A 27683-nucleotide genomic window follows, 5' to 3' on the forward strand; every position below is an offset into this window, starting at 1 on the left:
CCACCCAAGCAATCTAATCGTCCATCTCGACATCCTCACCAAGACTAATCAACTGATTCAGCCCGTCATAGCCCAGAGCCGTTAACCGGTCCAGCATCAGCCAAGACAATTGCTGCTGGATAAGCATTGATCTCCAGCTCAGCCTGCTCCCTGTCCATCCTCTGTCCCATCTCTTGATCCAGGAGGCTTTTCATGTGGGCTTCAAAATTGACCACGCTCTCCTGGGCCTCACGCTCGCTTGCATCGCAGGCAGTAAACTCACGTTGAGCTTCACGCTGATCATGCTTAAGGGCTTCAATGGCTGTCAAGCAATGGGCAAACGAGTCTCTCATGTATCTGGCAGTTCGATCACTGCATCTACTAATATCTTCTTGAATGCGGAGGCGGTGATGATGATGATGGACTTCGGCCTGCTCTACTAAAGTTTGGACGCGACGTTGAGCAGAGGCTTTTTGCCGAATGGCATCGTCGAGATCGATCAAATAGCAAACAGCTCGTGCATCATGAAGTCGAGTTGAGATCTGATCCAGACTCTGCTTGGCCGAATCGTACTTGGTGATAGCCTCAGCCAGGTCTTGCTGGAGCATTTCCAGGTATGCTGCTTGAGGATCGGCAATCTGCCAGAGTCGGCCATGGCATCCCATGAACTATACTATAAGAAACCTACCCAAGAAGCTTAACGAGCTTGAGCAGCAGTGTTATCGACAGAAGCTTATCGACTTTGACCATCCTACTGTACTACCATCCAGGACCACCTAATGGATAACCCCACCTAATGGATAACCAAAATTTCGCTCCGCCTACATAAAATCCAAATTTTGATGCGTACACAAAACACCAGGCCGTCAATTAAAAAGCGAATCTTTGGAGAGAAACTCTATAAAATTGATCAATTTTTCTGCATGGTTTTTTGACCTCCCGACCGCTACGTGTGCGCTGGCAGTGCTTTGTTACGACCATAAAGTCATCACTTTCGTCCTCTGACCTGCCACCCACCTCAATCACCGACTCGACCTCCTCATCTACAACCATCTCTATTTCCGCCTCTTTTGAGTCGGGAAGAGCTTCTCCAGCAGCCAGAGCCTCCGCCAGAGCCATGAATCGTCGGTTCGGGTTCGGTACCGCCGTTCTTTTCTTTCCTCGCCGCAGCTGGGCCATCTGCTCCTCGAGGCCAGTAATCCGCGCATTCTGCTATTTAGAGGTATTACAATAGCCTAATCGCCAGGGAGGTTACTTTCCCGGTACCAGTTGGCAAGGTGATATTAGCCGACACCTATAATAAGCGGCGCGATCGCCTAGCCTTCCGCATTGATCGCCTGGATAACTGTAACCTATTTCCAGTTTCCGGGCTGCACTGATTTCGGCCTTCCACGCCTGTCTGTTCCTGCAACGACCATTCCGCTAGCAATCATACCCATAAGAAAGCCAGTCTCGTTAAAGTTATAGAGTTCATCTAATCAGATACCATGCTTGGTGATTGTGTTCTCTACCATGCAGTACTCCTCACTCGGTCATACCGCTCTACCGGTCAGCAAAAGAAATATTTTCCCCATACAAAATGCACTTTTTCAACCTCATGGGAAAAGACTAACAAAAATAGTAAAAATAAGCTTATTTTCAGAATTCAGACGAAATTTCAATATATTTTAATATTTTCTCGGTATTTTTACCTCCCGGCCTGTGCGTGTGCGTACGACGGGTAGCTCTTCCGCCTCCCAATTTGAGCTTACATCTTCCTGCTGCCCTCCCATCTCGATCACATCCTCCACAGTCCCTGTCTCTTCAGTTGCTTGAATTGGCTCGGGAATAGTTCCATCAACAGCTAGAGCCTCGGCTAGTGTCATGGACTTCTTGTTGGGATCAGGCATAGCCATTCTCTTCTTTCCTATTCTCAAATGGCCGACTTCCACCTCCAAACTGGCTATCCTTGCACTCAGCGAGGCTGTTTTGGATTCCTGGACTTCAAATAGTCTTGGAGGCCTTGAGAGAGCCATTATCCAGCGTTTGGAGACTATGATAGCAACGAGGCGGCAGGAACCAAAGATATATGTGGTTCAAAAAGCAGGTAGCCTATCCATTTCTCCTGGTTTTTGGATCAGCGACATTCATGATCCCGACCAGCTAGATACTTGCGCATACATGACTTCTGTGGCCGTCTAGTAGAATAAGGCTGGCGCTAGACTCATCTTCTGGCTGGGTTGAGGGTAGATAGATCTGTTGGAGCCACTCAACTGCCATATGGGTGTCTATCCAGCCGTTGTCAGAAGTGACATACTGCCAGTCGGCTATCTTCTCAGACTTCTTGATAAACTACTACTGCTGAAGCTCTTTTACCTTTTGCAATGATCCCTTGTTTCAGAAGGTAGTCGTCTGCGGTGACAGCTTCAATAAAGTTAGTCCAAGCGCGGGACTAAGGGCCTCCGATGGAGGCCCACTTCTTGCGGTAACTACTTCCAATAACTAGAGAATACAAGCCTCGATTTAAATGAATGAATTAACTGCAGCATCGAAAACGTCAATTACTCATCAAATCCACCCATGATACCGCCCTCGTCAACATTAACTGTGGTTCCCGACTTGATCCAGCCATACTCGCTCTCCCAGATATCAAAGTACCAATTGACGGCCATTGGTGTAAAATAATTGAATCTCGAGGCCTCTTGGCGTTTCCCTATCTTCGTCTGGATGGCTGGATGACATTTCATGAGCCTGCCTATCTAGTGTACACTGATAGCCCTTTCCCGGCCTTCTTGTCTGAAAGCCGGCAGCGAGATGGCGCGAACTTGGCTGCGAGAAGGAGCATCGCTCAAGGCCGCTCATCGAAGTATTCAAGTGGCTAACCTAGCCTCCTAGGACTTGGATATATAGCATAGTAGGCTGGGTGACCTGAGACTTAGACGGTGGACCTCATAATAATTCTGAAAGAGTCGTCTGAGGGATGCCGCGACTCTGGGCGACCTGGTGCTGCGAGGGGCTGTTATCTGTGACGTCTAGTATAACCTCTATAACTTCATGCTCCGTATTAAGATAATTGAGGCATTTTCAGGGCAATTATGGAAGGCTGGTGTAGATAAAGGTTCGATAAAGCTTCGCCGAGGTGGGTTTGTGAGGGAGGTATCTGTAGAACTTTTGCATTAGTGCCATGCGACTATACCGCATACATGATCGAAAAATTAATGTGGTAATATTAAATGCCATGAAATTCTTAATAATACACACATCATCCCATGCCAATAGCTTTAATTTTGGGCAAGCACCGTGTAAATGAAATTGGACATTTTGTATGGGGAAATTTCTTTTTGCTGACCGGTAAAAGGGTATGACCGAGTGAGGGGTACTGCATGGTAATGTTTAATAATATCCTTAAGTTTCATAGAACTATTTTATTGCATAAATGTACTATATTCCCTATTCTGTATGCTCAGATATAGAAAATTTCACTCTGTGTACATGATTCCGTCTCCCATACAGTGGTTGCATGTGACCCAATGTGGCCTCAGCCCGAGCCATGACTAAGTATGAGCCGCTCAGTAGATCACACTCTATCTTCCATTTCTGCCAGCTAAAGTCTTTCCTGGTTTCAACATCAGTTGCAATCCAACTTTCCCCTTCATCGAAAGAAATGCAAACACTTTTTACCGGTTCAAAACACCACGCCCAACCCTCTATCATCACTGTTGAGCCCACCAATACGGCGTCCGGTTCAGGGCGCACAATAATTGAGTTCACTTCTATATTCCATACTGGCCGTTTCTTGATCCCTTTGGGGTCCCCGGGATCGATCTCGTTGTAAAAGGTTGTGGTATATGGTCCTTCAGCCCTCCTGTCCTCCAGCGTTAGCCGGCAAAGCCATTTGGTAGAATTTGTGCCGAACCACCCAGGAACAACGAGCCTGACCGGGCCTCCCCTCTCTTTCGTTAGGGGCTCCCAGTTCATCTTGTAAGCTATCAGAACTTCTGGGCTTTGGGCTTTATCCATTGGTAGGTCTTTTTGGTAACGATCTGCTGAGACACCAGCAAAAGTTCCATTATCAAGCCCGTCTGACCACACATAATGAGCTTCAGGGAGTGGCGAAGCAAGTGATAAAATGTATGAGAGAGGGACGCCAGTCCAGACAACGTTCCCTATGCGCCACACTGCTTCCGTTGGAGGTTTGAGTGGACTGCCATAGCACTCGTGAAAAGAAGTGACCGATTTATGAGGTAGGCGTTTGAGCTGATCCAGTGAAAGAGAGAAGGGCTTTTTCACCAGTCCAGTGACAACAAGCTTCCATCTGACAGGGTCTACAACCGCCGCTCCCATGTGAATAGTATGAAAAAGGAGATCGTCCGGCGTGATGGAATCATTTAGTATATGAGGCTTTGGAGGATGCCGTATGTAAAACCCACGAGGGTTGACATCAACAAGGGCATGGCGCTCGTCCCCATCTGCCGGCGCGGAAGATAGGGCGTCGTTTTCTAGGGGGAGCGTGTTTGAGTCGGATATTGAAGAATTGCGTAACATTATAACTATCTTTGTATAAGAAAGGCAATCTCAAGCTTGCTCTTCTCATCCTCAGAGTGGTTGGGAGACGAAATTTATTACACACGCTTGTTGTTGGAGGGCGGAGACCCACTAATTGAAAAAGCGCCTTGATTCTAGAACCGATCTCTCCACCTTTCACGCATTTTTAGTCAGTATGGTGCGTTCACATACTCACCATGGCTACAAAAGTAGCACCGAGCCCAAACCTCGGCCAAGTGACTCCGATAATTTCCGGGCACCATCTGCTTCAGGGCCGAAACAGTCAAATATTGTAGACGCCTCACTCTTTTAAACTACATCCCCCTCAAGCGATACCGGCTTCTTAACGCCCTCCTTTGTCAATATGACGCTCTCCAATCGCGGTCAAGCAACAGCCGACAACAAAGGCGGATCGCTCTTGTGGGACGTCACAGCAAACCTTTGGGATCCTACGACCAACCCTTCAGGCTTCGTGAGCTTGGGCATGGCAGAGAATGTCCTCATGCAAGATGAGCTATTGAAACACATCACTGATAACATCTCCCCTCAACCCCGAGCTTTGACTTATGGCGACGGTACAACTGGATCAAAACGGTTAAAGCTTGCATTCGCACGCTTTTTCATCAAATATCTACACCCTCATAAAAACATCGAATGGGACCACATCACCATTACCAACGGCTGTAGCGCAGCTATCGAACATATCGCCTGGGCAGTTGGAGATCAAGGGGATGGCTTCCTCATCACTAGACCTCTCTTTCGCGCGTTCATACCAACTTTTGGCCTTCGCGTTGATACAGAGGTGGTACAGGTGCCATGCCATGGCGTTGATCCTTTCTGCGTGAACGTCGTCGACAAGTACGATGCCAAGTTTCAAGAAGCCAAAGCCCAAGGAAAGAAGATTGCTGGCATTCTTCTCTGCAACCCGCACAACCCCCTGGGGCGCTGTTATTCCAAAGATGCCTTGATCGGACTCATGCAATTTTGTCAGAAACATCAAATTCACCTGATTAGCGATGAAGTCTACGCCTTATCGACATGGACAGACGAGGATGCACAAGCAGCGCCTTTTACCTCCTGTCTATCTATAGATCCTACAGGCATCATTGACCCGTCTCTGATGCACGTGGTATGGGGTGTCTCGAAAGATTTTGGGTCCAACGGCATTCGGATTGGATGCGTCGTTTCCCAGAGCAACCATTTATTGCATAAAGCACTTGTTCCAGGTGCCTTATACAGTATAAGCTCTTCTCTCGCTGATCACGCCTTTGCGAATGTACTCGAAGACGAGGCTTGGGTTGATGACTATCTGGACAAGAACAGGACAAAACTCGCAGAGCATTACAGGCTGATAACATCCTGGGCAACTGAGCATGGTATCCGTTATGCGAGGGGAACAAATGCAGGCTTCTTCTTGTGGGCTAATCTTGGAGAGGCTTACTGTCAGAACCATCCTGAACAGGAGCATGCACACGCTGAGGATCGAGTGATGCAGCTACTGCTCGAGCGAAAGGTCTTCGTAGCTCCTGGGTCAAGCTTTGGAGCTGAGGATAGTGGCTGGTTTAGACTTGTGTTTTCAGTTAATAAGGTGACACTAATGGAAGGGCTAAGTAGGATCGTCGATGTCTTGAAGTAGGATGTACAGTACATCAGAAAACGAACAAAAGTCAAATCGGACTAACGTGAGCCATTTTACAAGATTTCGTACTACTGATTCTACTTTAGAACAAACTATGAGTTAGTGATGACAGTATTCAAATGGCTCTTAATAACAGCTTTACTGCCAGTCCAGGACTCTGACTAGCCGGATTACCTTGATTTTGAACATAAACCAATGGAGGATGCAACTTAAAGTTTTAACGTCCACAGTAACTGAGGGCGTGAGCCCATCAGGAAGATAGTCTAACTTGAAGATGTGAAAGACGGTACTAAATTTGGAGGGCACGAGCGAGGCGGAAGGGAACGGCAGTAACGGGAGTATCGGCAGAAACGGGAGGCACGGGAGAAACGGCACAATGGGAGGGAAACTGAACGGCGGTCTATAAAGACGCTAGAGAAGGACCGATAAGTCATTAGGTTATGAGCAAACTAAAATTAGTGTCCAAAAGTCTACGAACGCTACAAGCAGTCCCTCGCTTCCATGGTTTTAGGTACTAATTCCCTGTCGCCGCAAATAAGTAGGAAGCGGCTTGATTGGCTTAATTTTAAAATGGAAGAGAACATACTGCATGATGGCTTTATATACAAGGACATGATCAAGTTTACCCCGGCCTAGATGCCTGCTGTTTCTCCTGGAAAGATAGAAGCTAAAAATGGCCTTGATTTGGATCATCTTGCTCACATTGCTCTAGTGCCGTTTAGCCCGTTCCCAAAGAATTCAAGGCATGGCTCTGCCGTGGAGTGGGCGCTAGGCGGCTAGATGGACAACAGTGGTTATTCCTTCTGAGGAAAGAGAAAACAAACAACCTTGGTCCATGGCCGTTTTCGGTTTTGATGCAAACCCTGTCGAAAGCCCAAAAACGGCTTGCCTGGCTGGCTGCAGCCATAAAAGCCCCTCAACATAGACCGACTACACAGGGCTTGAGGGCGGGCAGCTGACCACGCAGCGATGGAAGCTCAGGGCCATCGGGCGCTCAGTGGCATTTGTGGCAGACGAACAAGTGCAGGCGAGTAATTTAAAAGCGCTCGGCGAGTCAGTGGTGCGAGAGGAGAATTGCGGCATGGCAGTGTGGGGGACCGAATGGGCTATCATTGGCTCTCGCATGTTTCCTCAGTAGTGAGGTGACACGCTTTACCCCGCAAACCATGTCAGAATCAAGCGGTTGTTAGGCATACCGGCCCGCTCCGCGTAAATAACTATTTTTAGCTTAAATTGGATTTTTAATAGCTTATTAAAGACGGTAGCTTTTAAAGTGTAATTTATACGATGCGTTCTACTGTGCTTTGTGCTAAACCCGGTTTCGATTAGCTTAATAATTTCTATATATAGAATAATACAAAATCAACTCCATCCTGGCATTAATTAACCCTACTAGGTTTAAAGTGGGACTGTAAAATCAACTCTACTAAAGTTGATTTAGTTATTAGCTACTTGGGGAACTGCTTTGACTTCTAACAGTATAGGATTTAGGTAGCAAAAGAAGTACCTTTCGTTGCGATCATTTTTGATTAGATACGATCCCTGCTCGTGACCCATTGGAGGCCCTCGCGTAACTAAGGAGATATCGTGGTTGATAAGCATGCGACGCAGATAAGCATGCGACGCACTTTTCCCTCTTACATTATAGATTTTATCTGATTAGATATTTGTCAACCATTAACAATGTCACAATCTTCAAATGAAGCCAGAACCCTCCTTGCCCTTCAGGCCCTTCAAAATGACCCAAAATTAAGTACCCGACGCGCTGCAAAGATATACGAGATCTCTGAGCCTAGGCTACGTCGCCGTAGAAATGGCATTCAATCGCGACGCGATTTTATCCCGAAATCGCGGAAACTATCTGATCTAGAAGAGCAGATAATAGTCCAATTCATTCTTGACCTAGATTCGCGAGGGTTTCCCTCGCGACTGCGTTTTGTGGAAGAAATGGCCAATTCTCTTCTTGCTGACCGCGACGCGTCACCTGTTGGCAAGCGCTGGGCTCACAACTTCGTCAAGCGACAACCAGAGCTAAAGACGCGTTTATTTCGGAAATATGACTATCAGAGAGCCAAATGCGAAGATCTATCTATTATTCGTGGCTGGTTTAGGCTCGTACAGAACACAATCGCGAAGTACGGTATCCGATCAGATGATATCTGGAACTTTGATGAGACTGGCTTTATGATGGGCGCTATTATGGCTGGAATGGTCGTTACAGGTTCAGAAAGGCAAGGAAGGCCAAAATCAGTACAGCCTGGAAACCGGGAATGGATTACAGTGATCCAGGCGATCAATGCGGAAGGTCAATCGATCGCGCCGTTTATCATTGGTGCAGGCCAATATCACCTTGCGAATTGGTACCGAGAATGCAACCTCCCAGGCGATTGGGTTATTGCAACGAGCCAAAATGGATGGACAAATAACCAGCTAGGTCTCCATTGGCTAAAGCACTTTGATCGGTCTACAACTAATAGATCAACTGGTCCCTATCGTCTTCTGATCCTTGATGGTCACGAAAGCCATCACTCTGCCGATTTTGAGAGATATTGCGAGGAGAACAAGATTATCACGCTTTGTATGCCTGCTCATGCGTCTCACTTACTCCAACCTCTTGACGTTGGGTGCTTTGGGCCGCTGAAAAAGGCATATGGTCGAGAAATTGAGTATCTGATCAGATGCTCTATAACTCACATTTCGAAGGCCGAGTTCTTTCCCGCCTTTTACGCCGCTTTTAAAGCTACTTTTACAAAAAGTAATATCCAGGGAGGTTTTAAAGGAGCCGGGCTTGCTCCTTTTGACCCGGAAAATGTTATCTCAAAGCTTGATGTGCAGTTACGGACTCCAACGCCTCCCGGGGAGGCTGCTGAACCTTCGACCCCATGGGTTTCAAAGACGCCAAAGACGGCAATTGAGGCCCAATCTCAGTCTGAATACCTTGAAAAACGAATTAAAAGACATAAAAGCAGCTCCCCAGAGTCAATTATTGAAGCTTTAAAGTCTAATACTAAAGCAACAAAGGCAGTTATGCATGAGGTTACCTTGTTAAGGGCTGAGGTCCGAAACCTTCGAGATGCAAATGAGATACTAAGCCGGCGCCGGAGGGCAAAAAGGACTAGATTACAGAAAGGAGGGGCCATGACTGTAGAGGATGCATCACAAGTAATTGATCAGATGGATGTTGATACACAGGTAGTGGCCGAATCATCTAGAAGTGGTGGTCGGGCCCGGTCAGAGCGACCGGCTGGTCGGCGTTGTGGTGTATGCGGCAAGGCCGGGCATAATGCAAGGACCTGTCGGGTAGTAATTGAGACATTTGGGGAAGAGTATAGTAAGTAGTTTTAATTGATTAGATAGTTTGTGGTGGATTTAAAGCAAGTTCTAGCTTAAAGGGTAAAAAAAGTGCGTCGCATGCTTATCTGCGTCGCATGCTTATCAACCACGTTACATAGTTCCGGCTGACTTTGGGTTGACTAGGACTCACGGCCCGTGCGTTCCCGCTCTGATCCCTCCACCAGCCTCGGCACTTGAGCTACAGAAGAGTGCTGTAACTAACGACTCCCATGGCCAACTTTAAGCATATGACGGAGTGAAACTCAGAAGCTTGCAAATATAGGCCTGAAGCGAACAGCTCAAGTCTCTAAAGCGACGGATTTTTCCGTGGCTAATAGGGTAGCACGGAATGAACAAGAAGTTGTGAATAAGGTTACGCTGTGATGCTTCTCTAATTTTCCCTTCAAATCTCTATCCAGACTTTGCAGGAGGTTTCCTCCACTCCTCCGCACAAGCAGCTAGTTCTGCAGCTGTCGAGTGCCGTATTTTTCCCCGCGATTTTACGGAATGCGGCTCCTTCCGACCACCGAAAAAGCATATTGACTGCCGATCAAAATAGACGGTAAAATTAGGGTTTAGGGCGTAAAACGTGTATCACTTTCTGCTAGGTCATTTGAGGCTGAATCGTCGTCATAGTTGAATCTCAGAAGATTGAGCTAGGACTAGGAGGACACTGCGACTTAGAAGTAACTTTAAAAGGAATGAAAGTAATGATACTAAGAAGCTAATATGCCCTACGGCTTGTCGTACGCTTTATTGACGCCAACACATTCCGGACCTTCCTAGTTGACCCACCTGAGTAGTCTACCGGCCACAACAGTTTTGGGACTGCAGAACAGGTAAAGGCGGTCCTTCCGGAGTTTGTAATTATCGAGGACTAGATGTCTTGAGGGCTGTTTGCTGACTTTAACTTTGAGAAAGTATGGCGCCGTCTTCGCTATATAGGCTATACAAATAATCTTGTTATGTGGGCGCTTTTTTTTTGGCAAAGATTCGGACGGCCTTGCCGGGGATACAGAGGAGGTTGCTGATGATCTTCTCAGGCAGATGAGGCAGTGGTGCAAGGCAGGTCCAGATGAGAGGTGCACGCAAAGACGTAAAGTTAAGAGAGCCTGGCCGGTACTGCCAAAAATGATGAAAGAAGGGTGTGTCTCTAAGAGGTCGGCCATGTGGTCGGGCCGTGAGCACCTGGGTTGGCTGAGCGGCCCAGGACGGTTTTGTGACGATCCGGTATAGGTAGATTGATTCGACGGCCGAATCGATGAGGTCAGGGGCGGTGTTATTGGTAGATGACTGACCAGATCAAGACCAGCTCACAAGAACCCAATATTAGTTGTGATTAATAAGGTGCATGCGGAAACGGGTTGGAGTTGTGTTGGAGTTGCGAGACTCGCATGTGCACTATGCGCGTGCGCGCCATCGGGAATCCCTAACGAGACCGCAGCGAACCTTGTCCATTACTTGTGTAACCGAGGACGAGAGGTTGCTGCATCTGCTAGAACTGGTAAAAGCCATGAGTCATGCTATTATAAAAGGCGGAGGCTAAAGCCGATGATTCCTAAAAGTCGAGCCGACGAGAGTAGTTTGCTGTTCGACCGCCGCTGGAGTTGTCCACCTGCTTAGCCTTACTTGGGCAGAGGAGGCAGAGGCCGACTGGGAGGCGGTCCGGGGCAAGGAGGGAGTTGCGAAGGCCGCTGAGTAGGCATGTTGACTATGGTGTAGCATAATTTGAGTAGCTTCGAATAGTTGTGAAGAAAGCTGAGTATGATTGGCTCAGCTTGTGATGTTTAGTAGTGTTGAGTGTTGAGTAATATCGACTGGCAGTGATAGTAGTTGTATGAGAGAGTTGAGTGATGCGGGACGTATTGCAAGGAAGCACAATCTGGAAAGAGGCGATGGCGAGTGTCAATAGTTTCTTCATGAGTTGTTAGTAAGAATGATCAACAACCTCCTCGTGGGGAAGAGTGAGGTCGATACCCTTCTTAAATTCCTGGCCAGTCTGGTGCTTGCACTGCCCAGTGAAAAGTAATATAAAGTGAAGCAGCCCGGGGCGCAAGATACAGGGTACCATTGGGCAGGGAGAAGAGTGCGGGAGTCCCCCTGTACCCCAGGATACGATGAGTGCTCCGCCAGGCGTCAGGTAAAGGTGTTTAGCGAGACACACGCCCCCGTTTTCGCGTGGCGTTGTAAGAGAACGGGCGGTCATAGGGTTCCCTAGAAAACGAATTCCCTTTAACATGTATTTAACCCTGTCGCACAAGAAAGCTTGTCACCTCGTCATAGTCCTCGCGACAAGGAGGACCCTAGCTGCGCAAAAACCTCTGCAACCGCTCTATCCGTATGCTGCAGTGCAACAACCCAGCAACAAGCCCCCTCCCAGGCCACAGAGGACACCAGAAAGCTGTCGGCATTGGTAGAACGGCGCTGATTGACCGATGATGTCATACTCTCGTAGCTTTGATAATTCCCAGCGTCCCAACTGTGAGCTACCAGCTCTCTGAAACATAGCGTGAACTTTCGTTTTCTCGCGCTTTGACCTCCACCTGCTCCCTCTAATAGGGTTACAATCAGAAGAGAGAAGAGGAAACAACCTCTCTCATTTTGGTTCAGGAAATGATCGGAAAGTTCCTCGATTTGATTTGATTTGATTTGATTTGATTATATCCTACGCGGTTGTAGTCGTTTAAATGACCTTAATAAATGAATGAATGAATTTATTACGCCCAGGAGGATACGCCTCATAGGGCCCAAGACGTTGGATTTCGTTACATTCTTTTTCCCCACTTCTGGTCCCATAACTCACCCCCCTTCGACTTCGCCAACACTTACATCTTGCTATTCTTACCAGCCTCGCTTGTCCTTGCGCCAGGCCTGCTTGAAGGCATATTTTTTCAAGTGTTTAGCATCCCATCTCCAGTAGCTGAAGCCTGGTCTGTCTATCTGAGGCTATCTCATATTAGTTCTTGTTGTATTGTTTAGTTTGTCAGTATGTCTTGTATGCTTTTACGTCTGTGTAGTATTCAAACGACCCTTGCTTGCCACAAACTTGATCGCTGCTCGCACCGCTCCCAAGTTCGGGCTCCACTTGTCTCCGTCTGCCTCCTAAAAAGACAGATAGATTGTCTATCATTGCTTGATTGACGTTTCGCATGTGTTCTCGTTGCTTGTCCTATCGTGGGCATCGGAAGAGGAAGTGGTCGACCGTTTCTTCTTCTTGACCGCAGTCGCACGTATCTGTCTCAGTTGCGCCTATCCTGTGTAGATACTTGTTGACCCCCGCCATCCCCGTTCGCCGCTGTACCAGAATGTCGGATTCGCGCCTCTTTAGAGAATCATACAGTATCGTCGTGTGCTTGCCTGACAGCGCTTTGTCGAGCTGCTTCGAGTAGCCACCTACCCCCTCAGGTAGTGTCATGCGCTGTCGGCGTTGTGCTAACAGTACTCTTAGCCGGGTCGATCGGGCCTGTATCAGCGGGTTTGTTACTTTGCATCCGCTGTCTGCAGCTTTTCGTGCTTCCACCTTCGCTTTTACTCCAAGTGTGAAAGGCTCGTTTGTAGACGATACCCAGCGCATCTTAATAGTGCTACCGCCTTTTTCGAGTCGATCGACACGTTGGTAGATCTCCCGGATGGTGTCTTGTCCTGACTGCCGTCGAGGTATCGCGATCGCTTGTAGTGCCGACCGATTTCGTGTTACAACGATCATATCTCGATATCAGAGTCCATAAGGCATGCATCTGAGGACCACTGCCACCGCTTCCAGCTCGGCCGTGTATGCGTTCTGTTGGTCTCTTCGAGCAAGAGTGATGGAGTACTTTGCTATGATACTATCATGGTGCTCCTGCGCCGGCGGCGTTGCGCACGACGCCGCCCATACCTACTATGCCGTTTCTTGCTGATGCGCTTGTCGCAATGAGCACTTGTTTCGCGCTTGTGGCATCGGTCGCGTCGTCGTTTATGCCTGCGTCTGCCACTGCGTCCTTGCCTGAGTCATACTCCACCATCATTTTCCTATGCCACGGTGATAGTGCATACGGCTCGATCGTTTCCATCCGCTCTACTGCGCCATCGTGGGCGAGCGCTAGCTTCGTCAATGGCGACAGATACCTCTGTGTCTCCCTCACCCTGAGTGCCGCAAGCGGATGTGTCTCCGTTAGCGTTTGCATATTGACGTAGAGCTGTATACCGGCCTGCGAGTGGGTTCACCGATAGGTAGAATGTCAGCTTCAGCTTCTGCCAAAGCCATCGACACTGTCTTGAAGGTTCCTGTGATGGCTTGCGCTCCTATCTTCTGTGCTTCGTTCCGCCACCTGGTCTCCATCCACCCGCGTCTGTGGGGCTACACGTTCGAAGCATAGCCCATTGTTGGGGCCACCGTTGCTAAAAACAACTGTCTCGCCGTCCGGGGCGTCAACATCTTCAGCCTTCGTAGGCACATGGCCGCTCGGAGGCCTCGTGTGGCTGCTTCCTTCATGTGTTCCTCATACCGCAACTCCGAATCCATCACCAGTCCCTGGATCTTGCCACTTTTCTTCAGAATGATTGTTTGGCCTTTGATCGTATACGGGCTTTCATCAGTGCGTTCGGGACGGCGCGTGAAGTGGATGATGACCGTCTTATCCTCCTCAAACGTCGCTCCGCTTCGTGTCTCCCACTCCGGTGCTCTGTCGATGACGGCCTGAATGCCTGCTCGGTTTGCTTCTGCTGTCGGGGCCGTCACCCAGGCCGAGTAATCGTCGATGAACACGATTGACCCGCGTTTTAAGTCGATTTTATGCTCAATGAGATCTGCATTAAAGAACAGGAACAGCAACGGTGACAAAGGCGATCCTGGTGGGAGTCCAACCTGGCAAAGGATGTGCTGAGCTAAGGCAATCTATCTACGCACTAATTACAAAATACTATTGGCTTTGGCAGGATTGGTCATTCGCGACGCGAAATTAGACTTCCCTATCGAGATGCAGTTTCTGCAAAAGCGTCAACAGATCACACTATCCAGCATATCATTGGTACAGACGGCGCATCGTATAGAGCCTGTTGACCGTCAGCGGGAGGACCAGGCGCAGCTGGGAACAGCAGCTGCAAGACAAGCCTGTTGTCAGAGACGCTGTGGTGGGCCTGTGGGCGCGGCAGCTCGGGACTGCCCTCGAGTGGTTACGGCAATATAAAGGGTGTGTCAGCGCCCTTCATCTAGCCGAGCCTTGAAATAGTAAGAAGATCAGACAAAAGAAAACAGTATGAAGGGGAAGGAAAGGAGGAGAGGTGCGAGTGCGTCCTGAGTTGGTCTCGTCTAGTGGCGGGGGCAGATCTTGTCGAAGAAGGCGCTTATCTTGGACAGCTCGACGAACCTGTCGAAGTCTTTTCCTATTGCTAGGTTGACGGCTGCATTTAGTGAGGGGCGAGCCTAATCCTATGAGGCGGCAGCACCTTTCGGCAATAGAAGATATGATCCGGTGCTTTGCGTCGGTTGCATGAACAGACCAGGCGTGCATCGCCATGGTCGAATCCCTCGTGATATGCGGCGAAATCACCGTGGAGGGATCTCGCTGCCAGCAGTTGGTGCAAGGCTGTTCGCCAAAACTCTCACTCCTGCGGAGAGCCTCTGGTCGCCTTGAGATTGAGTCTCCTATACTGCTCAGGAGCGGCGGCGGACGATCAGGTCTCGAATGCTTCTTTCGGCTTTTGTCTTACGATCCTTCGCAAGTATGCTAGCGTTAGCTGAGCCCCTTCGGGTTCGGGGAGCGATGATGCTGCTTTGGCCAGTTTATCGGCCTCTTCGTTGCCAGGGATGTCGTTGTGTCTTGGCACCCAGCCTACCTGTCTGGCTCCATGCGATGCTGTTAAAGCCTGAAACTCAAGGAAGACGTCTTGAGACGAGACAGACGGTGTGCCTCGAAGGCATGTAGCGGCCGCGAGGTTGTCTAGGCAGTTTATGATGTTTCACGATACTGATTCTTGTAGGTTTAGGGCGGCCTTTAGGCCTTCTAACGCCCCTCTAGCTTCGGCATCGAAGACCTCAACTGGTCCGAGGCGACCTAATCCGTCGAAGACGTGTTCTAAAGCTGCTTTCTATCTGTATTTGATATCTTCGTTTGATGAGATCGTGGTAAGTGGGGCTGACTGGGTGGTAGCGTTCGACTCGCAAGAGGATGGCTCGTCAAGCGACTTGAGTCGTGCGGAGAACCTGAGTCGCCGCGCTTCGAGGACCTGGGTAACTGGCAGTATCCCACTTTCCCGGTGGAGGGTGGCGGTGGGTGTCGTCTTCCAGAGGGGCAGTGTAGCTCTCATGGACTGGTTCAAGGCCTTGTTCATTCTCTGTATGAGATGCTGGTTGCTCCATGGCGGGTCTCTGGTAGGCTGGCTTCATCGTGGCCTTGTCATGCCCTGGTACCACGCTTCGGAACCGTAGAGCAGGACTGGCTCGACTGACACCTTGACGGCGTTTCGGATAGCACCCGGCAGCGGACCGTGTTTCGTATTGGTTAGTCCTCGCAGGTGGTAGGCCACTGCCTTCGCTTTCGCCGCCCACTTCTCTACATGGATTCTGAACGATAGCCTGCTATCAAGCCAGCGCAGAGCTGACTTGGGATGTTTCTCGACGTCACCGTGACATACCGGCGGGGTGGTCCTCAGTTTACTGCGAGAGAAGTGCATGACATCGGTCTTCTTCGTGTCGAAGGAGACGCCGTTTGTCGCGCCCCAACGCACCATATCCTTGATGGACTCAGATGCCGCAGCGGTCGTCTCGTCTACTGTATCGCCTATAGATAAGATAGATGTATCATCTGCATAGCCGAAGCGGCCTTGGGGGTTACCCAGTCGGTAGATGGGTTCCGCTGACACAGACCAGCAAAGGGCTATTCCTCGACGCAAAGTACAGGTCCCATACATTTTGCAGGCCATCTAGAGTCATGGGCTCTTTGAATGATCTCTCGTATTTTCAACAGTACTGAAGACAGATTGGTTGGTGGTTGAATAACTGAGTGGGTTTACCCCTGAATAAATTTCTTTTCTCCTTAATATACTATTTGTTCGCTCCGATCGGCCCCTCCATCTATACATGCAACTTATATCAATTGGTGGACACCCTGAAGATAAGATTGAATTATGCATTTGGATCTGCAACTTCAGCATACGTAGGTTCGGGAGACATCTCGCCTCGCCGGGTTGAACGGGTTGCACGACCCAAGCTCATACCAACCTCGACCGAGACTTGAATACGCTGCTTGCTTAACTGCAACAGATCGTTGTCAAATTTAATCCTCTCCACTTGGAATGTGACAATAATGGAAGAGCCGCCAAACTCAAAATGTCCCAGCTCATCACCCTTATTGACCTGTACGCCACTTTTCTGAAATTGCTCGTGTATGCTGCATATGGTCAGAACGCGAACTATACATGCCTCGGGAGCATAATTGCACTTACACGACTGATCCCACATTCGTTGCTCCGATGGCGACAAACAAGACATCGCCAAATTCAGCCGTCTCGATGATGACATACGCCCTTCTATTTCTCGTTAAGATATCTACTTGACTCTGTAAAGCAACAGGATCGACTTGATAATAGTCGCCGGGAATACTCCGAAATAATTTGATTTTGCCGGTCACAGCTGAGTGGTATCGATGATAGTCTTGTGGTGATAGACGAAAGCTGGCAACGGCTGCGTTTTCGTACTTTGAACCGAGTTGTGTGTCCATGACGAGATTGGTAATGCTAAAATCATGGCCTTTAATCCAAATCTTCTTTGCTTCTGCAACTGATTCGTACGTGACAACTCTTGAATCGGCCACAACGACCGCGGTTAATGCATCATCAGGCCGGTGGATCGGCCTTGAGCCGGCTTTATGCGCTCGGGCGAAGAAGTCTTCGAATGTGTTATACTCATTAATACCCGAAGGGTCAAAGTCATTCATGTTGATACCATAATAATCAACGAATTTGCTAATTTGCTCCTTGGATGCTGGAGATGCCTCTTTCTTACCTATTCGCGTGTTAATATCTTCCACGTGCAGCCCTGACCCCAAGACATACCCTTTTCTAGGGACTTATTGTGCATATAAAGTCGCATGGCGTGTGTCGTATCGATCCATTCAATGATATGGTTGAACAGGAAGAGGAGCTTGAGTTTCTTGCCGAGCAGGATTATCTCCCGCTCGAGTTGCCCAGTCTGCGACAGTATGTAAGAAAGTGTGCAAGATAGGAGATCACGGACAACTCACTTTTCGATTGCAAGACAACCATCCCCAGTGGGCGTTCTGTTACGGGATTAGCGCGCTAACTATACCATCCAGGACCACCTAATGGATAACCCCACCTAATGGATAACCAAAATTTCGCTCCGCCCACACAAAATCCAAATTTTAATGCATGCGCAAAACACGAGGTCGTCAATTAAAAAGCGAAGCTTTAGAGAGAAACTTTATAAAATTGATCAATTTTTACTCTCTGCGTGGTTTTTTAACCTCCCGACCGCTGCGTGTGCGCTGGCAGTGCTTTGTTACGACCATAAAGTCATCACTTTCGTCCTCTGACCTTACACCCACCTCAATCACCGACTCGACCTCCTCGTCCACATCCACCTCTATTTCTACCTCCTTTGAGCCAAGAAGAACTTCTCCAGCCGTTAGAGCCTCCGCCACAGCCATGAATCGTCGGTTCGGGTTTGGTACCGCCTTTCTTTTCTTCCCTCGCTGCACCTGGGCCATCTGCTCCTCGAGGCCAGTAATCCGCGCATTCTGAACGGCCACCTTCATTTCTAAAGCTTCCAACCCCTTTGCAATCTTACTGTACTTCTGCCTGGTCGGGCGACTGCGGTGTTTGGCCAAATCTCTCACCTGGCGGCTCGTTTTCGGCGTATCATCTGAGTGCAACTGAGGAGGGCTCGGCGTCTTGAACCGTTCCACCACTTTTTCTTTGTCCGGTTGAATTTCAGGATGTGTTAGAGCCTTATGACGATTTATAGGCCAATTTCCAGTAAATCTCCAGCCGGATAAGATAATCTGCTTCCTCATGCCCGCCTCTCTGGCTTTCGCGTATGCCCGAATAAAGTTGACTTTGTCAACCGGCGCAGAATCGGTCAAACTAGCCAGTTTTTGGAGTTCTTTCCGATACGCTCCTTTGATGACATTAAAAATTCCATTATCTAACGGTTGTAAACCATGGGAACAATGTGCTGGTAGGTAACAGCAGTAGACGTTGTTCAGAAAGCACGTAGCCATCCACTCATCCTGAATGCTCGTCAGCGATCTTATAGCGGGAGACTTTGCGGTGAAAACCCCGAAAGATTCACCTGTGCATGGCTTCCGTGCCCGTCAAGGATAATGAGTCTCGCATCCGATGCATCACGAGGCTCTGTTTGAGGTAGATAGACGTCTTTCAACCACTCGAGAGCTATATGGTTGTCGGTCCAGCCGTTCGGTGATGTGATGTAGTGCTAGTCCGCTATCAATTCAAATTCGTTAAGAAACCACTGCTTCTGTAGCTCCTTTCCTTTAAAAATAATTCCCGGTTTTAAAGCGCGACCAGTTGCGGTGACAGCCTCAATAAACGAGGTCCAAGTGCGAGACTGGACGCCTTTTAACATCGCCTTCTTCTTCGGGTCAGAGCTCCCGATTACGAGGCTGTCCAAGCCTCATGGACAACAAATTAGTTATGGCCTATGGAAACCCATAGAGTACCTATAGAAGACTTACCGAAACCCGCCATTATGCCGCCCTCGTCCACATTAACCGTGTTCTCAGGCTTGATCCAGCCGTATTCCGTCTCCCGAATATCGAAGTACCAATTGACCGCCTTCGGAGTAAATCCGTCAAATCTGGCGGCTTCCTGGCGTTTCCCAAGCTTGGTAGATAGTTGTAGGTGACGCTTGACGAACCTGGTGGTCCAGTGCTTGCCCAGAGGCTTGTTATCGCCTTGTTGTTTGAGGATGGCCTCGACACAGGCACGGAGCTGGCTGTGCGAGAGAGCATAGCCCAAAGACTCTTGTCGCAACACCCAACGAATGAGGGTCTCCTCCTGGGTCTTAGAAATACGCTGGTGGGCCTGGATACGTTCATTCCTGCTCGCTTGACCAGAAAGTCGACCAGAAAGGGTCGACTGAGGCACTCCACGTTTCTGGGACGCCTCATTCTGTGAGAGGCCTCTATCAGTGATATCTAATATAGCCTCAGCTACGTCATCTTCGGTATAGTTACGACGAACCATTGCGGAGGGAGTTCCGTCGAGTAAATTAGGTGAAAACTCAGCTTGAGTAGATGGAGTCGCATATGGTACATGAGGTGAAATGCAAAAGAATTCAAAGGGCTATGGAACCAGGTCACGAGGCGGAACGGGGAAAATTTAAACCGACATGAAAATTCTACGAAAAAAGCAATATAGTACAGGTCTTACTTTGCAAGTATCTTCATTCCTGGCCGAATACGGTGTAATTGAAAATTTGGATTTTGTATGGATGGAGCAAAATTTTGGTTATCCATTGGGTGGGGTTATCCATTAGGTGGTCCTGGATGGTAATGCTCTTATTCTATTCAATAAGATTATCATACTGGATGTACCCATGAAAGTAAATAGTTGAGGACGTTGTGGAAGAAAGCCGAAACACTCAACATTGTAGCAGAATTATCTAAATTTGTAAAGAAAGCTATTAAGGTGCATGGGCCTGGTAATAACAGGGCGTCATGCCGCATTTATAAATAAATCTTGAGATTTCTCATGGCGCACTAGTGACGTCTGACGTCATAAATGTACACTAGTAAGTTAACCGTTGCGTTTATCAAAACTATGAATAATTAATACTTATGTGAAGCTCTAGTTTGACGTCATTAACGAAACCTTTTTAGTGGATAATAATTTAATTTACTTGGGTTAAGGAAATGTATGACGTAGCATCGCCGTGCTATGTCGTGTTAATGGTATTATCATATCACAAGCAAGAAGGTAATAGAAAACCATGTCATTAGTTGCAGCAGGTAAAAAAGAAAGAAAAACAAAAAAGGCGTCTTGGAGAATGCTATCAGCATACGGTTATTTGCCTCGTAAGCTAGTCTCGCTACTTTGAAGTACAAGAGCAACGCTAGTTGAGGGGGGCCATCTCCTCCTGTTTCAAATTGTAGACTGCCACCGTTTACTGCCTGAGGACCCCGTCACAGCCGCATTATAAACTGCAAGTATGTTCTCATCCAGGAGTCCATCATCAATTAGGTGAATAAATCTGTGCTTGGACTGCTTGCTTGTTCTCCAGCCTATTATACCCACGACAGTTCGCCGCGGATGGATTATGGGACCTTAAGTGTTACCAGCACCGCCGATTGGTTGATTATGCAGCGTCTGAAAGCAGACAACCTTCCACAGTTAGGGACGAACCCTTTTCAGTAAGGATCTAAGGTGTCGGAGATTAGCGAAGACATGTTTAATGGATTTAGGACCATGTCAAACGGCCGCCATGCCGCCTGATTCAATGGCCGCTGCCCAGCCAATTCTAATATTTCCCCTCATTAGACGTCGATCGAGGCTACCTAGCAAGATGATACCTCAAAGGCTTTAAGTGGATGGGATTGCTCGGGACCTATTGTGGGAAGTGCGATGGTAGTGGTTGTTGCTAGCACTAAATATCAGAAAGAAAGAACATGCTATCATTGTTGTCTCAGAATCCCCAATTCATCCGGATAAACAAGTTTCTGAACGGACCAAGGAGCAGCATAGGCTCTCTTCCAGTATGCCATACCATCCTTACTAGCAGCTGCCTTATTGGTCTGTACGTTCTCATTCATGGGGTTTGCATATTCGCTGGATGGAGTCGAGGGGTGAGGCAGCAAGTTGTTCATAGGCATCCCAGCACCTGCGGTCTAGTGTCATATTTGGGGTTAGCGTGGGAACGACACAATTGCGTCTAGGAAGACTGCACCAAACAGAAATCGCACCGGGCACCAAATATCAGGACACTATTGCGGCACTTGGCAGAGCCCTGTTCGTGGTCAATACTCTAGACTTTGAGTCAAGTATGGAAGCTTACATAGTAACTCGCACAGGGGCTGGTCATCGTAGGGAAAATACCATCTATCAAAGATAGCTTAGTTGTATGTTGATTCTTTAACGGAACGAAGAAGAAAGGTGCAAAATGGATCAAAAAGAATGAGATCAAGGATCCGCAGGGCCAGGGTATGAAATCTTCCTAGTAAAGCCTTCAACGCAGCACAGCCGGAAGGGTTAAAATACTATCTATAAATTAATCAACGACCCAACAGCTGTAGTGGATATCATTCTGATGGCAAAATCCGCCAGCTCGTGCCGTTGTGGGTGCGATTGGTTTGGCTGTATTAGTTCGGCAATTCTTGCGTTCAATTGGCGGGTGGCCATTTACGCTAAACGTGGACAAATGATTTTGCCGTATGGAGCCGGCTGCACTGTAATATTGTGTCTACACGGTGGTAGGAGGCTTGTTCTGATGAACCAAGCCAAGATGCTGAACCAATCTCAAACGTCCAGCTATTTGCTGTGGTAGGCGCTGGTTTCAGAAAGTTCGCCATTGTCATGTCATGTCGTTGCAAAGCCGTATGCCTGACACCTTGTTGACTAAATCGTGCATGTGGAGAGCTCCCTGCGTCCTGGCTCATGTTTGGTTAGCAACAGGTAGGAGGCTCGAGAGGGTTACATGCTAAATCTATGCAAACTGCGCAGCCGACGCCGTTTAACGCCTATTATGCAAGCCCCAATGCCATCATCTAGGTCTATAACGTCGCGATTCGGTTGCTCCCGGATTTATGGGGGCATATCTAAAATCCTTAGGAATAATCTGAGAGTCTGGGATTTATTCTACTATGTCTGTGTGTGTTCACGCTGAAATAACCATGGTGCGTGTATATAAAATGAAGCACGGACCGCGACGGTCTTGCCGCAGAATAACCTTCCCGTAGGTGAATTAACCTTTATCGGTAGGAAAGCCCCAAGCGCCATTAGGGATGCGGCTAAGGGGCCCCGGAGCTACATTTTTGAAGAGTTCGAGTTAGTCGCAAACGTCACGCCCACGACATCGCACAGCTCTTTCTGGACTTTGATGAAGCCATGATGGAAGTTCTCGAAATAAAGGCGCTTCTCGGGCAGGAACTGCCAGGACTAGAGGTCGTTATAAGTGACGCGTAATTTGATATGTGAGTAGCTCAAGGATAATCCCGATTTCCTCACTAGGTAGTACGCTATTTACATCGTAAGCTGTTAAACAATAGCTGCTCGTAACAATGTAACAGTATGATGCACGCTCACTGACGTCAGAAAATAGATATCGTCAGTACTAACGATTACGCCACGTTTCAAGATATCATCGAGGGGTTCGCGCTTCTTTAACGCCTGCGTGAGTGGCTTATTGTGACCAACCGATGCGCCACTTATGCAGTACTGCTCATAAATCCAATCCAACCAAGCAAAGTATCAAACAAATCAAAACAAATGTACTAATAACTCCCTTCAAATCAAACAAAATATCAAATCCCGGATTTGACATACAATATGAAATATCTGTGATAAAGCAATACTGAGGGAATCGAAGGTGTTATCGAAAAGGTCTAAGTTACATGTGACTGAGAAGAGCATCGGACAATCTTAATTAGACGGTGTCAACAATTTGACACACACCATAGGTGAGCTGCTCACGGTGGTGGGTGTGATTACCCGGAAGTTTTCACTGGGCTGACTGGGTTATTGCAACCTCCTCTTGTAAGCCATCAGCGTGCCATTTAAGTTGCATTGATTTTAACCTTCCAAGTTCTTTATGAGTGACCTGAGCCACCAAGTCTGACATGAAATAGGCACGCTTAAATACTCCGTAGTACCTATCGCCTGTAGTGTCTAGTGTCCATCATGTCTCGATTAGGCTAGCAGCAGAAAGATAATTGCAAAGCGAGCAACCGCACAGCTCGGGCCGGCGAGTATGTTAGAGACAGAGTCGTCTCGCTCCGTTCGGCGGCCTCAGTGGGCCAGTCTGAGTGTTTTCAAACAGCGTTTTTATAATAATACTGATTGTTATCATTGAGACTGAATATTCGAAAGTGACTAAAGATGCATGGCGATGATAGAATTTCCAAAGGCACTAAAGTCCATACGGCTTGCAGTCAATCCATACAGGGGACGCGTTAGCTTCGTTAGAACCACTTAAACTCAAACGAATTCGCGTAGAGAAAATGATATAACAAGGAAGCCAGCCAACTGGGAAGCCAGAATCCCATTTTGACGCGTTAAATCTAATAAGGGTGTCATATTGAGAGCCCTTTTTCTGGTGAAAGTGGATTGTGGGGGAACCACAGCGATTGTGAGCCAATGATTATGCGTACAAACCACTCTCAGCAAAAGTGGGAGAAGTGATAGAGATGTATACACTCTCTCATATGGGGGAAAAAAATATCGGCATCTCCCAACAACTCTCGCTGTCACATTCTCATTTGTCAAGACATCATAGAAGCATTCCTGTCTTGAACTAAAACAATCTGCGAGGAAAATCGTATTGATTTTGATTCAGTTCAACTGTTCCACTCTTTATTTCTCGATGGTTGCGAGCAGGTATATTTTCTTCTGAGTGTGCCACATTGCAAGGCTCGAGGGCAAACTTGTCGTCAACGTTCAGCTCGAAACGTCGCATCCTACAATTCAGTCATTGACAGGCCGCTTGGAGGCAATTAAGCCAGCACACAGTGCATAAGGGACAGCTTCTAATGAATAGTTACCACTGGAGAAAGTCTTCAGCCCAGCGGGCTGACTCACTGATTCGTACACGGCTTATCGTCCTTTCGTTCTACCGCGACTTCTTCATCTCCGGCCGGCCCTTCAATTCTACAACGTACTCTGCCTTCCCATGTCGTATTCGCTTGTCCAGCAATCACGCTCCTGAATGGTCTTCATAAGTGGCTTTCAACGTGAGGCCATTGAGAATCATGGCTTGACCATTGAGGGCTGATGCTTCTGCACATGTTCGACTATCTTTCTTTTTGTCTTCCTTCCTCCATTCTTTTCTTCTCTTTCTTTCTCTTTTTTTAAAAAAGAAAAGAAAAAGAAAGAAAAAACAATCCTTTAGGGACTAGAATTCGCCCTCTCATGAGCAGAGGGCTCACATTTGCGTTACTTGTCGCTGGCTGGCCGCTCGAACGAGGAGACGGATTCCTAAAGCTCTGGTTACCGGCCATCGACTTATAGACGCATTCGGGAACAAAGTAACCCTACAGAATCAGACAATAGCAAGTTGTCGTAACAGTCAACGCACACATAAGCATGATTCTTCGTCGGTCAGCAAGGATGCTGTGAGGTGTGATATTAGATTTGTAACTCACAGCACTTCGTGTCTTGTTTTCTTTTCCAGCTCGAAACGCCAACACCAGAGAGAAATACAGGTCTTGAAATACGGAAATGCCCCACATTTTGCGTGTTGAAGGTGGCCGCAGCTTCTAAGCTTGTAATTGAGTACCTGACAATGGCTCGATTTTATAAATGGAGCTGCTAGCTAGGCATTCCGGGAGGAGCCGCTGTTCTCTATCCGAATAAGCGAAGAGAGCAAAAGACAACATGCGTCAGAATGATGACAGATTGCAGATTCGACTAGAGCGGGGTCTGCCATGGCGGAGACGGCAGAGAGCTTTGGCAGCTTATATTTCAGTCCCTGAAATAACCAGCCCCATCCCCTTACCATATTTTCTTGGCATATGCTCTCCTCCCATCTACTTTAAATCACCGATTTAATTCATTAATGTTTGTCAATCTTGTCCCAGGGCACCACTTGCATTGAACGACGTGCCTCACCGTCATAGACGATTGAACTTGCATCATCAGCAAGCCAGAATACGACATCGACTGTACAAAGAGATGAACTTAGATCAGCCACTTCATCGAGACGAGGTGGATCCCCCTCCGAACCCAATACCCTCCGTGCAAGACCAGCCGTCGCCTATTCTATCTTAGTGAGCCTCTGAAACCACAGGTGCATTTGCCTCTGCTTTGCTCATCCGCTTCGCCGGAGTATTGCTCAAAAACCACATGCTGTTTGGGACCTTGGAATAAGCCGCCTAGCCGGCGGCATCGTCTTTGTATAGTGACGTGTCATTATTTCCGGTGGGACAGTGCCAGTGTGTACCTAAAATGCGCTCGAATAGGCCTTGGTAGTACGTCATCAGAATCTCTAGGTTGGCACAATTCTCCGGTCCGCACGGTATAGAAACTGATAACAACAGGCTCTAAAGGCAGCTTTGTATAAACGATTCCGCATACCCAGGAACTGAAATCTCGATAATTGAAGTCCGCCGCCTCCAATAAAGTCATATAAAGCACTTCGTTGTGCGCGCTTGACATGCTTATAGACCCCAACATCAAGAGGCTGAAGGAGATGACTTGTATGACGAGGGAGTTGATAAGGGATAATATCGAACATTGTACAATACCAAATGAACGGGCGATCCTCATGAGCTGAGAAACCATCCATAAGAAGCCTTCTCTTAATTGGGAGACTTTTTTCGGAATTTTTGGAGGCCCGGAAGGCGATCTCTTGCGACCAAGTTTCCCTTGTGATCTCAGGACCGTACCCAAACCACTGCTCAATCGTAAAGTCATCGGAATCGCTGCTTTCTGCGAAGGAGTATATATTCAAGTTTTGTAGCCACTGTAGAGCTCTCTGACTGTTATTAAATCCTGTTTCCGTATGTGTAAGGATAATATCTTCATCTATATCAGCAAAAGCATATTCTTCAAGCAGAGATTCCATCGCAAAGATTAGGAAAGAAGGAATTGCTTGTCCTATGGCGTTGATCGCATCCACAGCGGTCATTGACTCCTTATTCCCCGGCTGAAAAGCAACAGGCCTGGTGTTTTTTTCTTGCGAGTTGAAAATAGCTTCAGGTTGCTGTCAATCCAGCCAATTTGTATAGGGGATTCATCGAAATTTCATAGATTTTGAGGACGAATTTCCTCTCTTATGACTGTGCCTTCATAACCCCCAAACCAGCCTTCCATGCGAGGGATATCGGTCTCTGCGCTTGCTCGTTGGATTTCCTTGACTTTGGGACGATTACACTGTAATTCTGGGTGCCTCTTCTTAAAATTCCCTACCCAGGCTTGCGATAACCTCGTTTTTGGTCCTTTTAGTTGAAATTGGCGAATGAGGCTGGCATAGTTGCGGATACAAGCTTCGGTCACAGCGAAAGCGCTGGTTTCAACATTGCGAAGATACTCAATGAGAGCGCGCTCTTCTGCCTTTGTGAGCGCCATTGGGCGCCCTCCTTTAGAAATAGACGCTTTTATCGTCGGCAACGGCTTCCCAGCTTTTAGGATATATATATATCGCTTCATAAGAGGCAGTTTGCGTGGCGTTGGGCTGCGATATCACTTTGTGAGAGGGAGGCTGGTGCGGGGCAATGACGCGTTGACCTTGTTATAGATGAGCGGGCAAGCCAAGCGCGGGCGCCAGCTGCCGCATTCTTGCGGGATTTCTCCGAAATTGAATTCATTGGGAAATAAGGTGCGAGAAATGATACAGCGGCAATTTAAAGAAAATCGGTCAAGGATTGAGATCGTTGTGATATATTGAAGTTAGGTTATCTGGTTATGGTTTTAGAGGTTACGGCACCAGCTCCTCAGAGGGGGGGGGGGGGGGGGGGGGGCAAAACCACTTTTATCAACCCGCCGGGTATAGACGCTTGTATCTGAGTTGATTGATCTTATGAAATTCTGTATCTAATTTGGATTGATTGATCTGATTGATATATCTGATTGTTAATCTGATCTGACGGCAGCCCTGCTTCTGAAGCCTCTCATTATAGATATCCGCAGCCATTGAGGCCACGATTTTATGCCAGGAGTCGTAGAACTCGTTCCACTTTTCCTGCCTTTAAGGATCGTTCTTATCTTGAGTAAATCCGAGCATAAAATATGTCTAAACTGCTCTGTTAATATGCCATAAGCATAACAATAAGGTTGACTCAGGGAAACAAGAAGAAACGGCATTCATACAAGCAAGGTAGCGATCTGTAAGTATCACAGATGGAAGAGCTACTCCATGAAGCTCATATATACCCCGTAACTGCCCAAGGACCCAGATGAAGTCATTCTCTTTCTCGCCGCTAAGGGATGCAGATGCAACACAGAAGGATCGTTGACAAGCATCAATGCCGACTATAACAAGAAGAGGCGTCTTGTACTTATTGGTCTTGTATGTACAGTCCAATAGAAGCACTTCAGG

The 27683-nt window shown here is 47.8% G+C and overlaps 5 protein-coding genes across 5 annotated transcripts; 1 reads left to right on the forward strand and 4 right to left on the reverse strand.

Moving 5' to 3' along the window:
• Window positions 1–3408: 3408 nt before the first annotated feature.
• BKA55DRAFT_681828 (Oxidoreductase, molybdopterin-binding domain-containing protein) lies at window positions 3409–4577 on the reverse strand (the record flags this gene model as incomplete). Its single annotated transcript, XM_046198274.1, has 1 exon — window positions 3409–4577. Exon 1 carries the CDS (start codon window positions 4501–4503, stop codon window positions 3409–3411), a length of 1095 nt encoding a protein of 364 aa, XP_046041064.1. The 5' UTR covers window positions 4504–4577.
• Window positions 4578–4745: 168 nt separating this feature from the next.
• On the forward strand, window positions 4746–6139 carry BKA55DRAFT_744646 (pyridoxal phosphate-dependent transferase; the record flags this gene model as incomplete). The annotated part of the gene is made up of 1 exon (XM_046201602.1): window positions 4746–6139. Exon 1 carries the CDS (start codon window positions 4868–4870, stop codon window positions 6137–6139), a length of 1272 nt encoding a protein of 423 aa, XP_046041065.1. The 5' UTR covers window positions 4746–4867.
• A 10303-nt stretch (window positions 6140–16442) lies between these two features.
• Window positions 16443–17736, reverse strand: BKA55DRAFT_721113 (phosphatidylserine decarboxylase-domain-containing protein; the record flags this gene model as incomplete). Its single annotated transcript, XM_046201006.1, has 4 exons — window positions 16443–16845; window positions 16901–17477; window positions 17510–17645; window positions 17698–17736. Coding segments are annotated over 4 exons (1017 nt in total), but the record flags the coding sequence as incomplete, so codon positions are not given.
• A 3372-nt stretch (window positions 17737–21108) lies between these two features.
• Window positions 21109–21515, reverse strand: BKA55DRAFT_698516 (uncharacterized protein; the record flags this gene model as incomplete). Its single annotated transcript, XM_046200525.1, has 3 exons — window positions 21109–21321; window positions 21381–21440; window positions 21489–21515. 3 exons carry the CDS (start codon window positions 21513–21515, stop codon window positions 21109–21111), a joined length of 300 nt encoding a protein of 99 aa, XP_046041067.1.
• A 4701-nt stretch (window positions 21516–26216) lies between these two features.
• Window positions 26217–26557, reverse strand: BKA55DRAFT_478428 (uncharacterized protein; the record flags this gene model as incomplete). Its single annotated transcript, XM_046186180.1, has 2 exons — window positions 26217–26338; window positions 26407–26557. Coding segments are annotated over 2 exons (273 nt in total), but the record flags the coding sequence as incomplete, so codon positions are not given.
• Between the last annotated feature and the right edge of the window lie 1126 nt (window positions 26558–27683).

Source organism: Fusarium redolens, assembly GCF_020744475.1.
Source record: "Fusarium redolens strain MPI-CAGE-AT-0023 chromosome Unknown BKA55scaffold_37, whole genome shotgun sequence".
Taxonomy (NCBI): Eukaryota; Fungi; Ascomycota; class Sordariomycetes; order Hypocreales; family Nectriaceae; genus Fusarium; species Fusarium redolens.